This window comes from Mesocricetus auratus, unplaced genomic scaffold (genome assembly GCF_017639785.1).
Source record: "Mesocricetus auratus isolate SY011 unplaced genomic scaffold, BCM_Maur_2.0 Super-Scaffold_100041, whole genome shotgun sequence".
Classification (NCBI taxonomy): Eukaryota; Metazoa; Chordata; class Mammalia; order Rodentia; family Cricetidae; genus Mesocricetus; species Mesocricetus auratus.
Genome location: NW_024429218.1, coordinates 865,283 through 877,695, shown reverse-complemented (window position 1 = coordinate 877,695; position 12,413 = coordinate 865,283). Strand labels below are relative to the sequence as shown.

Sequence of the window (12,413 nt, the reverse complement as noted above, 5' to 3'; positions counted from 1 at the left end):
GTAGGAATAACCAACTGCTTCCTGACCTAATTTGAGGTCCATGCTACTGGAGAGAATTCATGGTACAAACCCAATCAAATTTGATGGCTCTAGAGGCTGTGGGTGTTAAAGGAGAAGGTATTGGTATAGTTGTTTTTCTCAATGGATATAATGTCCCCATGACTGTAATTATACCCATAGATGAGTGCTGCTATCAGCTTTGGTCTAAGAAGTTTTCTCTTTGCAATAGGCCCCAGCAACCATGGAGACCTGTAACTGCTCAAAGCAATGAAACAAAATGGTTGTTGAGTATTCAGTCATAAATAGGACTTCTTTGTTACCCCTCTAAAGCTCAAAGAATATCACAAAAGGAGCAGAAAGAATTGTAAAAGGAGCAAAGTGGTGTGGAATGCTTATTCCTGGGCATGTCAAGGATGCTGAATTCAGTCAGTGAAGTATTTGCCTTTACTGTGTAAGACTGGAGTTATAAAACATCCTGTAATAGAAGGTGCAGACATGGGATTTATAGAGTGGTTGATGGAGGGACAGAAAGACACTTCCTTCAGTTATGTAGCCACTAATAAGGTGTTCATGTTCCTGTTTAAAGAAAGCACCCATGTTCTTGTAAATAACTTCTCACTCACATTCCTGTAAGTAACCATAATGAGACACATTGGGCTAACAACAACAAAGACATTAACTTAGAAGTCTGGGCTAGTTGGGAAGAGGAAAGGGATAAACAGATATAGCTACCATAACTGGTTTTTATATGAGTCCTAGGACAACAAACTCAAGTCCTCATGCTTGTGTAGCAAGTATTTTACTGACTGAGCCATTTCTCCAGGCTCATGAGATGTTTCTGAAGTCAGAAAGTACAGCACAGTAATATCCTTAACACTTATTAAGCACTCATATGCTTGCATCAGAAAAAAATACAACAAATCAAGCTAAACAGGCAAATAAGACTCTGCTCAGGAATATATGAGAGAGGAAGAGAAAGAGTGAGTCAGTCCAAGGTCTACATTACAACACACGATCTTTGAGTCTTAAGAGCTAGAGGAACCATTGGGTACTTGTGCTCACTAATTGGTCTTACCATAGAAATGGTAGACTTCTTGATATCTTCACGCAGAATGCTCTATAGCATGGAGCAATGTGTCTACCAGAAAGGCCTCCATCATCCCAGGGACTATGACCTAGGGAGCAACCTTTTATGATGGGTGTACATCAAAGGAATTACTACAAGACCCTTGGAAGGAGCATTATTGAGCTTAAACCTGGCAAAAGGTTTCTTACATATTGAAGTGTCAAAGTAGGAATTTGCAGTTACAACTTGTCTAAAGCAAAAGCAAAAACAAAACAAAACAACAACAAAATAAACGGTAGACCTAGAGAGACATACAGCCAAGAAGCAAGAAGGAACCTGTCAAAAGTCTTCAGTGGAACCAAGGAAAAAGTTAAGGTCCTCTCATTCACTAACATGTCACCATCTCATTTCATAAGCTCTTCTCCCCTGACTCCCCTGAAGAAGACAGTAACACCACATTCATTACAGAGCAAGGAGACCCTGTTGTCCACAACTTATCCACTAAGGTACAGAATCTTTTACATTTCTATGACCAGTCATACGTAGTAGAATCCAGTGAGTTTATTGAATGAACAGGTAATCTTTGCTTTACATCACTCTGGTGTGTCATTGGCCAAATGATGACAGTAAAAGAAGATGGCTAAGACCCCATAGGCCTTTATAAGAACTTAGTTAGCATCCTGAAGTCTTTTCTGGAATAGCAAGTAATGGAAACCCAGACAAACTTTCTGAAGCTGGGGGAAAACAGATTACTTGCAGCAAGATATGAAAGAATAAATACTAACTTTAGGTGTAAAATGCTATAGGAAATGTAAAATGACACAAGGCACTGATGGAGGATTTCTTTCTGCATGCTGTGAATATATGTTTCTCTTATTGGTTGATGAATAAAGCTATTTCAGTCCATGGACAACAGGCAGGATGTAAACAAGCAGGAAGTATAGGTGGGGATTCCAGACTAGGAGAATTTTGGGAAGAGGAACACAGAGAGGGAGTCACAAGGGAGATATCATGTAGCTGCTAAGGAAGAAAGAGGCCCAGGAATTCTCTGGTAAGCCAAGACCAAGTGCAGAAACATAGATTAATAGATATGAGTTAATAATTAAGAGAGAGCTAGCCAATAAGAAGCCTGTGTCGTCAGCCAAACAGTTTGTAATTAATATAAGCCTCAGTGTGTTTATTTGAGAACTACATGGCTGTGGGACCTGGCAGGACAGAAACTTCCAACTACAATTAATGTTTTATAATTTAGGAAGCCATGTTGCTCGTGAGAACCTGTTAGTTAAACAAGCTGTTACATAGCCTAGTCTAATGTAATAGACAGGAAGAAGAACCCTGGGTTCAGACTACCTGATGATCACAAGGGCCATGAAGTAGACTGAAAGACCTAGAGGAGAAAACTTAATTTCTTACAATTCTGGAAATCTAGGGTCCTGGTGTCAACAAACTTGATTTCCTCAGGAGACTCTCACCTTCCCATGCATGTGGTACTCTTGGCCCTGTGTAGTCATGTTGGTCTACCTCTGTCTGCCTCCCAAGTTTTTATAAAGACACACACCAGATTAGATTAGGGCTCATCCCAATTACCTCATTTTACCTTAACTACCTCTTTAAAGATTTCCATATCTGCTGGGTGGTGGTGGTGCGCGCTTTCAATCCCAGCACTCAGGAGGCAGAGGCAGAAGGATCTCTGTGAGTTCGAGGCCGGGATGGTCCAACAGCCTCCAAAACAATACAGAGAAACCCTGTCTCATAAAACCACACACACACAACAAAAGATTTCCATATCTACATAGTGCCACAATAAATTCAATGTCAAAATGACATATGAAGTTTGACTTAGGGACACAGCTTAGCCCATAGATTTAGTGTTGTGAAGAGAGTACGTTTGTATGATGCTTCTTACAGTTTGCTTTGAAAGTTTTGGTACCATTATGTTTAACTGTGATCAGTTTTATTTTCACATTTTTGTCTGACACACAGTGTTCAACATATATGAGCAATTAATCAAGCACTATGTATTGATAACCCATTGTATGTCATCCACTGTTTTGAGCGCAGGGAAACCATTATAAATCAGATACATAGGGTCTTTACTCGTGAGTTTTACTAGTATTATCAGTGGTGTTGAAACTAAAGCATTTTATTATCTGGCAATCACACAAACTTATTTTTAAAAGAAAGGCTGTAAAGCCACATTACCTACAAGTTATTGGGAGTCCATGTTATCTTCAAGTGATTTATTTTTTCCAAATGCCCATAAGTCATCTTTTTCTTATTCATATTGGGACTTAATGGAGTTAAAGTCAGGTTTATTATTTTATCATGTGAAGGGTCCACTTTGTTATAAACTGGAACAGAATATGTCCATGCCTATTTTTCCATTCTTCTGTGACTCTTGGTTTTTCTATAAGATCACCGACTTAAACTCTAAGACTGAGTGGCATTCTCTGTATCACCTTGGGGATGCAGCCCAGGTCATGAGGAGGTGTAAAGAGAAGCCTTCCCGCCACACTGGTTCCAGAGCCTCATCAGTGCCAAATGAACACACAGGAGGCTATATTAATTATGAAGCTGTTGGCCTTGCTTGTTTCTTACTGACTAGCTCTGACTTAAGTATTTACCCCATAATTGTTAATCTAAGTATTTCTCTTACCCAAGAAATTTCTGGGCTTCCTACCCCATGGCGGTTACATCTTGACTTCCTGTGTTTCTGCTACCCAGAGTCCTCCTCGACTCCTAGTCCCACCTATCTTGCTTCCCTATTGGCTGACAGTGCTTTATTGACATATACACAGGACTTTCTCAACAAGGAGGCAAACTGTGAATCCATCCAGAGCAACACCAGATCCTCTTTGTCAGTGGCACCCACACACTTGCTGGCATTGGACTTCAGTTCCTCCTTCCTGCTGCTTGTGTGTCCCCATTATAAATTAGGCAAACAGTCTTTCATTTGAGAGCTGAAGAATGCAAATCTAAAATCCAAACTGTAGGAAGCACAGCCTAGAATAGGCATCAGAGAAACCAGGTTTGTCAATCACACAGGCCTATTTTCTACAATAGAAGGAAATGAATGATGCCTAGTCACCTGGAATACTGGGGTGAGAGTGGTAAAACAACCTGGTGATTCTTTGCTATTCTATTAGGAGCCAGCCTCTTCCCAAATCCCCCCAATAGCCTGAGCTTTGTTTAGGCCCTAATCCTGCACTGAATAGAGCATATCCCTATGAATGAGGTCCCATGCATTTTGCATCCTCTACCAGTAAATCTATCCTTATGCTTATTATGGATCCATCCTTTAGGCCAAGCCCTGAGCTTTGTTTATCATATTCAATAAGAATTTATTCTTATTGAAAATGTCATAGGTTCTACTGTGTTTAAATGTGTATGAAAAGTAAACCATGAGGTCAGTCTCTGGAAGATTTTGACCCAGTTCTTGGAAAGATGAAATTATCTTGAGTTTCATTCTGCACTTCTCACAGGGATGATCCCCCAGTGGCTTTGAGGCTTCAGGGATTCTCAACACCAAACCAGCAGGATAATAAAGCAGATCTGTTGACTAGTGTTCAAGGAACTTGGAGAGACCTGTCAGATGTATATCTTCACCTTTGCATGTGATTTCTACTCCATGGTCTTTTGCCTCACCTGAGCTTGCTTGTGATGGTGGCACAGTAGTTTCCAGTGTATTCAGTCTTTCTCCTATGAGCCTGTATCTCCAGCAATTTTCTTCCAAAGTCTCCACTAACTCTGATTCTAATTAACCTTCCAAAACAACAACTGGGATTTGTAAAACTCTGTTCAAGACTCTGTAGTTATAAGGCTGAAGGGAAAAGGTTGACTGGGAGAAGGACTAAGTTAGTTCATAATCACCTTTGGAGTAATGACATTTCTACTCTGAGACAGGAGGATTAGGGTGGAGCCTTCAGGGAGGTGAAAGAAACATCAGGAGAAACTAGGCCTCAAGAGCCAAAGGAAGGGGAATTTTGCTGAAAACCTGTGAGACAAAGCAACATAAGTACTGTTGGATTGATGGATGCAAAAAAGTGAAGATCTCTGGAGACCTGCTCATAAGACATTGCAGTAGAGTGCTAGAGATAGATAAGAGCAAAAGGAGGACTGTGTGGGTGGTGAGAAAGCAAATGGATATATCTCTGTTGAGGAGTGTGATAGAGTGGAAGAAAAATGTGGTGGGAGCTGTTATTGTAGCTTTCAGCTCAGTGACATAGTCAAGCTACATAGAGACAACATTCAAATGGGGACATGGGTGGGGGTGGATAGGGATGGGAGAGAAACAGTACCCCAGACTCCTATGGGCCAACTGGTGACTGAAGAACCAGGAAAACAAGCATAGTGTTCATGAGGCGATACAGAGTTGCCAAGTGACGTAACAGAGCATCAGAAGTGTAGGTATAGAGCTGAGCAATTCAGAAGCAATCATGAAAAGTAGAAACTTGTGCACTGGTAATAATCCATACACAAATAGATGGCTCCCAAATCCAAACCCAGCCACAGTGATGAGTATTTATTCAAAAGGATGGAGAAACAAAGTTAAATAGCCACCAGTGGCCAAAGCGACATTCATAGACTAATATTAAATTATACATTAAAATATAAAATCCATTTCCTTGATTTCATATCATATGAAGAAAAAATGACAGAATGAATGAATGAATGGTGTAGGGGGCAAATGTACCATGCAAGAGGCTTTGAAGCAATGTACAGACATTCCACCTTCTTTGAAGCATAGCTCCCTACTAGGTAAGGGTGAACTCTGTGAAATAACCCTTTTCCAAAGTACACAATATGGAAAGCAGGAATAATGTGATAGGGGGACAACAGACCTTGGCCAGAGACCCACTTCCTCATCAGCCTGGGACCAGGCAGCTGTAAGACAATGTTTACTAAAAACATGTTTACTAAAACCAATACAATGCCCGGGGGAATAAGTTCCTGAAAAGGGCGTGCCCACTGGAACTGCTCTGTCCTCAACCTTTTCCAAAGACTAACCTTGTCTTCAGACCCACCCACCTCCACCTCTGGTGTCAGGGTATATAATAACCAGCCAGAGTAGGAATAGAGAGAGCCTTCTTGAGGAACCTTCTGGTCTCTGTGTCGCCAATCCCGACACCCTAGCCACATTCTCGGATACAGGCTGCACAGCGGGCGTGGCAATGTGACAGTGGAAAAATCAGACAAGTACCCAGGTCACCAAGGCAACAGCAACAGTGGTAGTTCACACTTATAATATGGACCTTTGATGCCATATGATAAAATGGTGTAACTTTCTGATTATCTCCCAAACTCATAATCCCAGATTTACCATGAAATAAAAATCAAAAAATACTAGTTGAGTAATTGTATTAGTCATGGTTCTCTAAAGGAATAGAAAAAGAATATATGTTTAAATGGGATTTATTAAATTATAAGCCAATCTGATACAGTCTGGGTAGTCCAGCAATAGCTGTATTGATACTAGAAAAGTTGTTAACCTAGTAGCTTTTTAATGCACATGGCTGGATGTATTGCAGTCCAAATTGAATGTTGAAGACCTAAAGGAAAGACCCTGGTCTGCAGTCCTCTTTGGAAGCCAGAAAAGGCTGTATTCCTGAATTAGAAAAGGAATGCTATGGATGAACTCTCCAAGGAGAATGAAGAGAGACAACTAAAATCAAAGCCCTTCCTTCTACCTCTTTTTAACTGGGCCACACCAGAAGACAGCACCCACATCCAAGGTGGGTCTTCTTAATTTGAATACCACAGTAGTGCACATCCCTTGTCTTCAACTGGTTCTAGCTCCAGGAAAATTGATGGTCAAAATTAACAATCACAGCAATATTTACAATATAATTACCTAGTACTTCTCCAAACTGTCAAAGTCATCAAAACTTGGAGAACTCGGAGAAAACATGATGTGGTGTCCAGGATGGGATCCTTAACAGAAATGGGAAAATTAACACATTGACATTAGCTAGTAATAATAATAATGTATCATTATGGTTCATTAATAGAGATGAATTTTCTGGAATAACATAAGATATTAATAATAGAGGAAACAGAATATGTCATGTATGGGAACTCTGTGTTCTGTACTCTTCATGATTCTGGGGATCAAAAAATGCTCTAAAATCAAGTCTTCAGAAAAACTACAAAATAGATGATGGTCTGTGAAGGGTACTATCGGGGCCTCCAACCATTTAGATATTCTCCATAGCATGTGTTACAAAGGAATACAATGTTTCCTCCTCTATATTGATTTAGAATGCATTATGGTTCCACCTTTATATTGACTCTCTGGAAATGTACTTCAAAGATATTCTATTTTCATGACTCTAAGTTAGACTACCCCCTTTCAAGGGCAGGATAACGATATAGAGTGAATATTCTCATAAATCAATCCACTTGTAATATGATCTTCAGTGATTCTCATAAGAAAGGAATCAGAGCATTTTCATCAGAGAATTCTTAATTCTTCTGGGAAAATCATGTGATGGCTACCCTTTCCATGAAAATTATTATCATTATATAATATAGCATGGTAACAAATAGGTGAGGAAAAATGAACTTTAAAATTAGATCCACATAGGTTCAAACTCCAGTCTAACTTTCCTAATTCTATGTGCTTCAATATATAATTCCATCTTTCTTTACTCATCCAAAAAGAAAAAAAAGTCCATCTGAACAAGGTAGTATGAAATAATGGATGTCAAGTGCCAGACATACATGACTCCAATGTAAAATGCTTCCTTTTTCCTTTCATGTCCTTCATGTGACTCTTTGTACTCATAAAACAAAAAGAAGCCCCATGATCCTAGTGAGAAACATCAAAGGTAGAAATGCCTTGCCATGTCTTGACCTCTTGAATTAATAACACAAAGAATCCAGTCACAAGAGAAAGATAATAAAGGATAACAATTGAAGTAGAATACTAAAAGAAACTACCCAAATCCTGAGCCTTCTCAGGGTATTTTAGTATCTTCTTTGGACCTTCAATGAAGAGACTCTGTATTAGTTACTTTTCTGTTGCTGTGATTAAGCACCCTGCCAAAAAAAATCAACCTATGGAAGAAAAGTTATATTTGGATTACAATTGCAGAGAGTCTATTACGGTAGGGAAGGCATGGCAAAAATATTATGATAGAGAAAGTGCAGTAGCAGAAGCAGGAAGCTGGTTGATCACATTTTTATCCATACATAGAAAACAAGACAGAAGACCAGGTCATAAACACCCAAAGGCCACACCCCCTGCTGTGACATACTTCTTCCAGCACATTTCTACCTCCTAAAGAGTCTAAAATCTTCCCAAACAGTGCTACCAACTGGGGACAAAGTGTTCAAACACATGAGCCTTTGGGGAAATTTTCAACCAATCCACCACAGATCCTCATAACTGTGTTTCTTAGAAAGCTTGTTAGAGTCTTCAGCAGTCTGTGTGAAACATACATAAACAGTTGGCATTGTGATATCATTAAAAAATGCTTGCTCCAAGTCAGAATGTTTCAGGGAAAGCAAGCTCTCAATGCTGATTAGGAAATGTTCCAAAACCTTCACGATTAAATGCCATTTAAAAGAATTGAAAGTATTGACACATGTATACCACAGAGAACAATGCCTCACATATAGTCAATGCCACATGAATACAATAAATCACGTTCAACCACATGCATCATGCATCAATAGAGTTCTTAATATCAGAGTGGTGTGAGGATGGTTCATTCTCATTACTGTATATTGTCCTATAATTTATAAATCTATTGCATCCACATATTAACTTATTAATCTATATTAATGATGTATTAATGGTGTTGATATTTCAATGGGTTGTTGTGGTAATAGAAAGGCTTCAATTCAAAAGAGTGGGAGAGAGGAGACTTATTGAGCTACAGGGTGGAATCTGAAAAGAACCAACAACTAAGAACTTGGAAATGTTCTCTAGAGCAACTTTGTGAAAATGTAGCTAAAAGGCTTTCTAATGGAAATCTTAGACCACAGGCCAAGGAACTGAAAGCAGGAGTCCAAACTCAGTGATTACCCTGGGAGACAATGACCTTAATGAAGTCAAAATGGGATAAACAGCAGAGAAATGAGAAGAACCCTGCAACCAGACAGTATACACCCACATCTAAAAGGTAGACCATGAACAGTTCTTTCTGGTTGTGATGACTCAGTGTTTCTAGACCTTGTAATATTTCTAGAGAACTCAGAAATCTAGAATTTCATGTGAAGTGTTCTGTATGTTAAGTGCTGAAGATTAATATAAACAAAAGAAATAGTTAAAGGAACATGTCACAGAGCTATCTGTTTATGATGGCATGCTAAAAGTTCATCTCTAGTCATACACCTATAATACTAGGAAAACAAAGTAGGAGGATCACCACAACTCAAAAGGCAGCCTGGTCTTCACAGAGACTTTTAAGTCAACTAGAGCTATATTGTAAAAACTTGAAACAAAATATAAAAACTAAACAAAAATTGCCTCATCTGTATCTTAAAAATAAAGTTCTGTAGGGATTGCATTTATGTATCTAGGTGTGTGTGTGTGTGTGTGTGTGTGTGTGTGTGTGTGTGTAAAACAACAGCCAATAAGAGTCCATTAATTTAGAAGAGAGCAAGAAGAGGTATGTGGGTGGTGTTGGAGTGAGGAATGGGAAGAAGGCAAGAGGAAAATAATGTTAATTATTTGTATTATAATCTCAAGAAATATAAAAATAAAAGGGATCAAAGAAGGTAAGGAAAGTTCATATAAAATCCACAAAGTCAATGGAAAGAGTGATCCAGGAGTTGAGCAAATAGAAGCATCAGAAGGACATGAAGTTCTTTTTTTTTTTCTTTAAGTTAGAAACAATCTTGTTTTACATGTCAATCCCAGCTCCCAGGCTCCCCAGTCCCCCACCCAATCTCCATTACAATCCCCAGGGAGGGTGAGGCCCTCCATGGTGGACCTCCAGAGCCTGTCATTTCATCCAGGGCAGGGCCTAGGGCCTCCCACAAGAGTCCAGGCTGAGAGAGCATCCCTCATTGTGGGATGGACACTCAAAGTCTGTTTGTACACCAGGGACAAATACTATGCAAGGCCCCAGATTACCTAGGCCACCTCACTGACAACCACACTCAGGGCATCTGGGTCAGTCCCATGCTTTCCACACAGCCATCAATCTAGGGTCGAAAAGCTCCCCCTTGCTCAGGTCAACTGTTTCTGTGAGTTAAACCAGCCCAGTCTTTACAACTTTGCTCATCAGTTTTCCCTTTTGGTCACTGGATTCCAGGAGTTCAGTTTAGTGTTTAGCTGTGGGTATCTGGCTCTGCTTCCATCAGTCCCTGGATGAAGATTCTGTTTCCCAGACTCTCTGGCACTGGGACTATATACTGGTACTCCCCTGATTCATGTCTAAAATCTGTATATGAGTGAGCACATACCATGTTTGCTTTTTGTGAATGGGTTACCTCTGTCAGGATGGTTTCTTCTAGTGCCATCCTTTTGCCTGAAAATTTCAAGATTCCGTTGTTTTCCCCCGCTGAGTAGTACTTGATTGTGTAAATGTACCACATTTTCTCTATCCACTCTTCAGTTGAGGGGCATCTAGGTTGCTTCCAGGTTCTGGCTATTACAAATAATGCTGCTATGAACATAGTGGAAGAGACATCCTTGTTGTATGAATGTGCATCTTTTGGGTATATGGCTAAGAGTGGAATTGCTGGCTCTTGTGGTAGACTGATTCCCATTTTCATGAGAAATCTCCATACTGATTTTCAAAGTGGCTGTATGAGAGACTCTCTACAACCCCAGGGTGCTTTGCGCAGCTCGGTCTTTTCCGCTCGGCCGTTCTCCTGCGCGGGAGGCAGCCATGGCGCCCAGCCGGAATGGCATGATCCTGAAGCCCCACTTCCACAAGGACTGGCAGCGGCGAGTGGACACTTGGTTCAACCAGGCGGCACGCAAGATCCGCAGACGCAAGGCCCGGCAGGCGAAAGCGCGCCGCATCGCCCCTCGCCCCGCGTCCGGCCCCATCAGGCCTATAGTGAGGTGCCTGACGGTGAGATACCACACCAAGGTCCGAGCTGGCTGGGGCTTCAGCCTGGAAGAACTCAGGGTGGCCGGTATCCTTAAGAAAGTGGCGCGCACCATCGGCATCTCAGTGGACCCAAGGAGGCGAAACAAATCCACAGAATCACTACAGGCCAATGTGCAGCGCCTGAAGGAGTACCGCTCCAAGCTCATCCTCTTCCCCAGGAAGCCGTCTGCTCCAAAGAAGGGAGATAGTTCTGCTGAAGAGCTTAAACTGGCCACCCAGCTAACGGGACCTGTGATGCCCATCCGGAATGTCTACAAAAAGGTGAAAGCCAGAGTTATCACAGAAGAAGAGAAAAACTTCAAGGCTTTTGCCAGTCTTCGCATGGCCCGGGCCAATGCCCGGCTCTTTGGCATCCGAGCAAAAAGAGCAAAGGAAGCTGCAGAGCAGGATGTTGAAAAGAAAAAGTGATGTGTTATTGGGGTATTGCAATAAAGTTTTCCATATCAAAAAAAAAGTGGCTGTACGAGCTGTCACTCCCACCAGCAGTGAAGGAGTGTTCCCCTCTCTCCACATCCTCTTCAGCATAAACTGCCATTGAAGTTTTTGATTTTAGCCTTTTTGACAGGAGTGAGATGGTATCTCATAGTTGTTTTGATTTGCATTTCCCAGATGGATAGGGATGTTGAGCACTTTCTTAAGTGTCTCTCAGCCATTTTAGACTCCTCTACTGAGAATTCTCTATTTAGTTCTGTACCCCAAATTTTAATTGGATCCTTTGGTGTTTTGGAGACTTGCTTCTTAAGTTCTTTGTCAATTTTGGAGATCAGCCCTCTGTCAGATGTGTGGTTAGTGAATATCTTTTCCCAATCTATGAGATGCCTTTTTGTCTTGCTGACTATGTCCTTTGCCTTACAGAAGCTTCTCAGTTTCAGGAGGTCCCATTTATTAATTGTGGATCTCATTTATCAATTGTCTGGGCTACTGGAGTTATGTTCAGAAAGCAGTCTCCTGTACCAATTCATTCAAGGGTACCACCCACTTTCTCTTCTAAGAGGTTCAGTGTGGCTGGATTTATGTTGAGATCTTTGATCCATTTGGACTTAAGTTTTGTGCATGGCGATAGACATGGATCTATCTGCAATCTTCTACATGTCAGCCTCCAGTTATGCCAGCATCATTTGATGAAGATGTTTTCTTTTTTCCATTGTATAATTTTAGATTCTTTGTGAAAGATCAGGTGTTCATATGTGTATGGGTTAATGTCAAAGTGTTCAATTCGATTCCATTGGTCTCTCTGTCTATTTTTGTGCCAATACCAAGCTGTTTTCAGGACTATA

At 40.7% G+C, this 12,413-nt stretch overlaps 1 protein-coding gene across 1 annotated transcript; it reads left to right on the top strand.

Moving 5' to 3' along the window:
• Positions 1–10,855: 10,855 nt before the first annotated feature.
• On the top strand, positions 10,856–11,590 carry LOC121135707 (60S ribosomal protein L13-like). Its single transcript, XM_040734850.1, has one exon. The coding sequence runs from the start codon at positions 10,909–10,911 to the stop codon at positions 11,542–11,544; it is 636 nt and encodes a 211-aa protein (XP_040590784.1). The 5' UTR covers positions 10,856–10,908; the 3' UTR covers positions 11,545–11,590.
• The last annotated feature ends 823 nt before the right edge of the window (positions 11,591–12,413 follow it).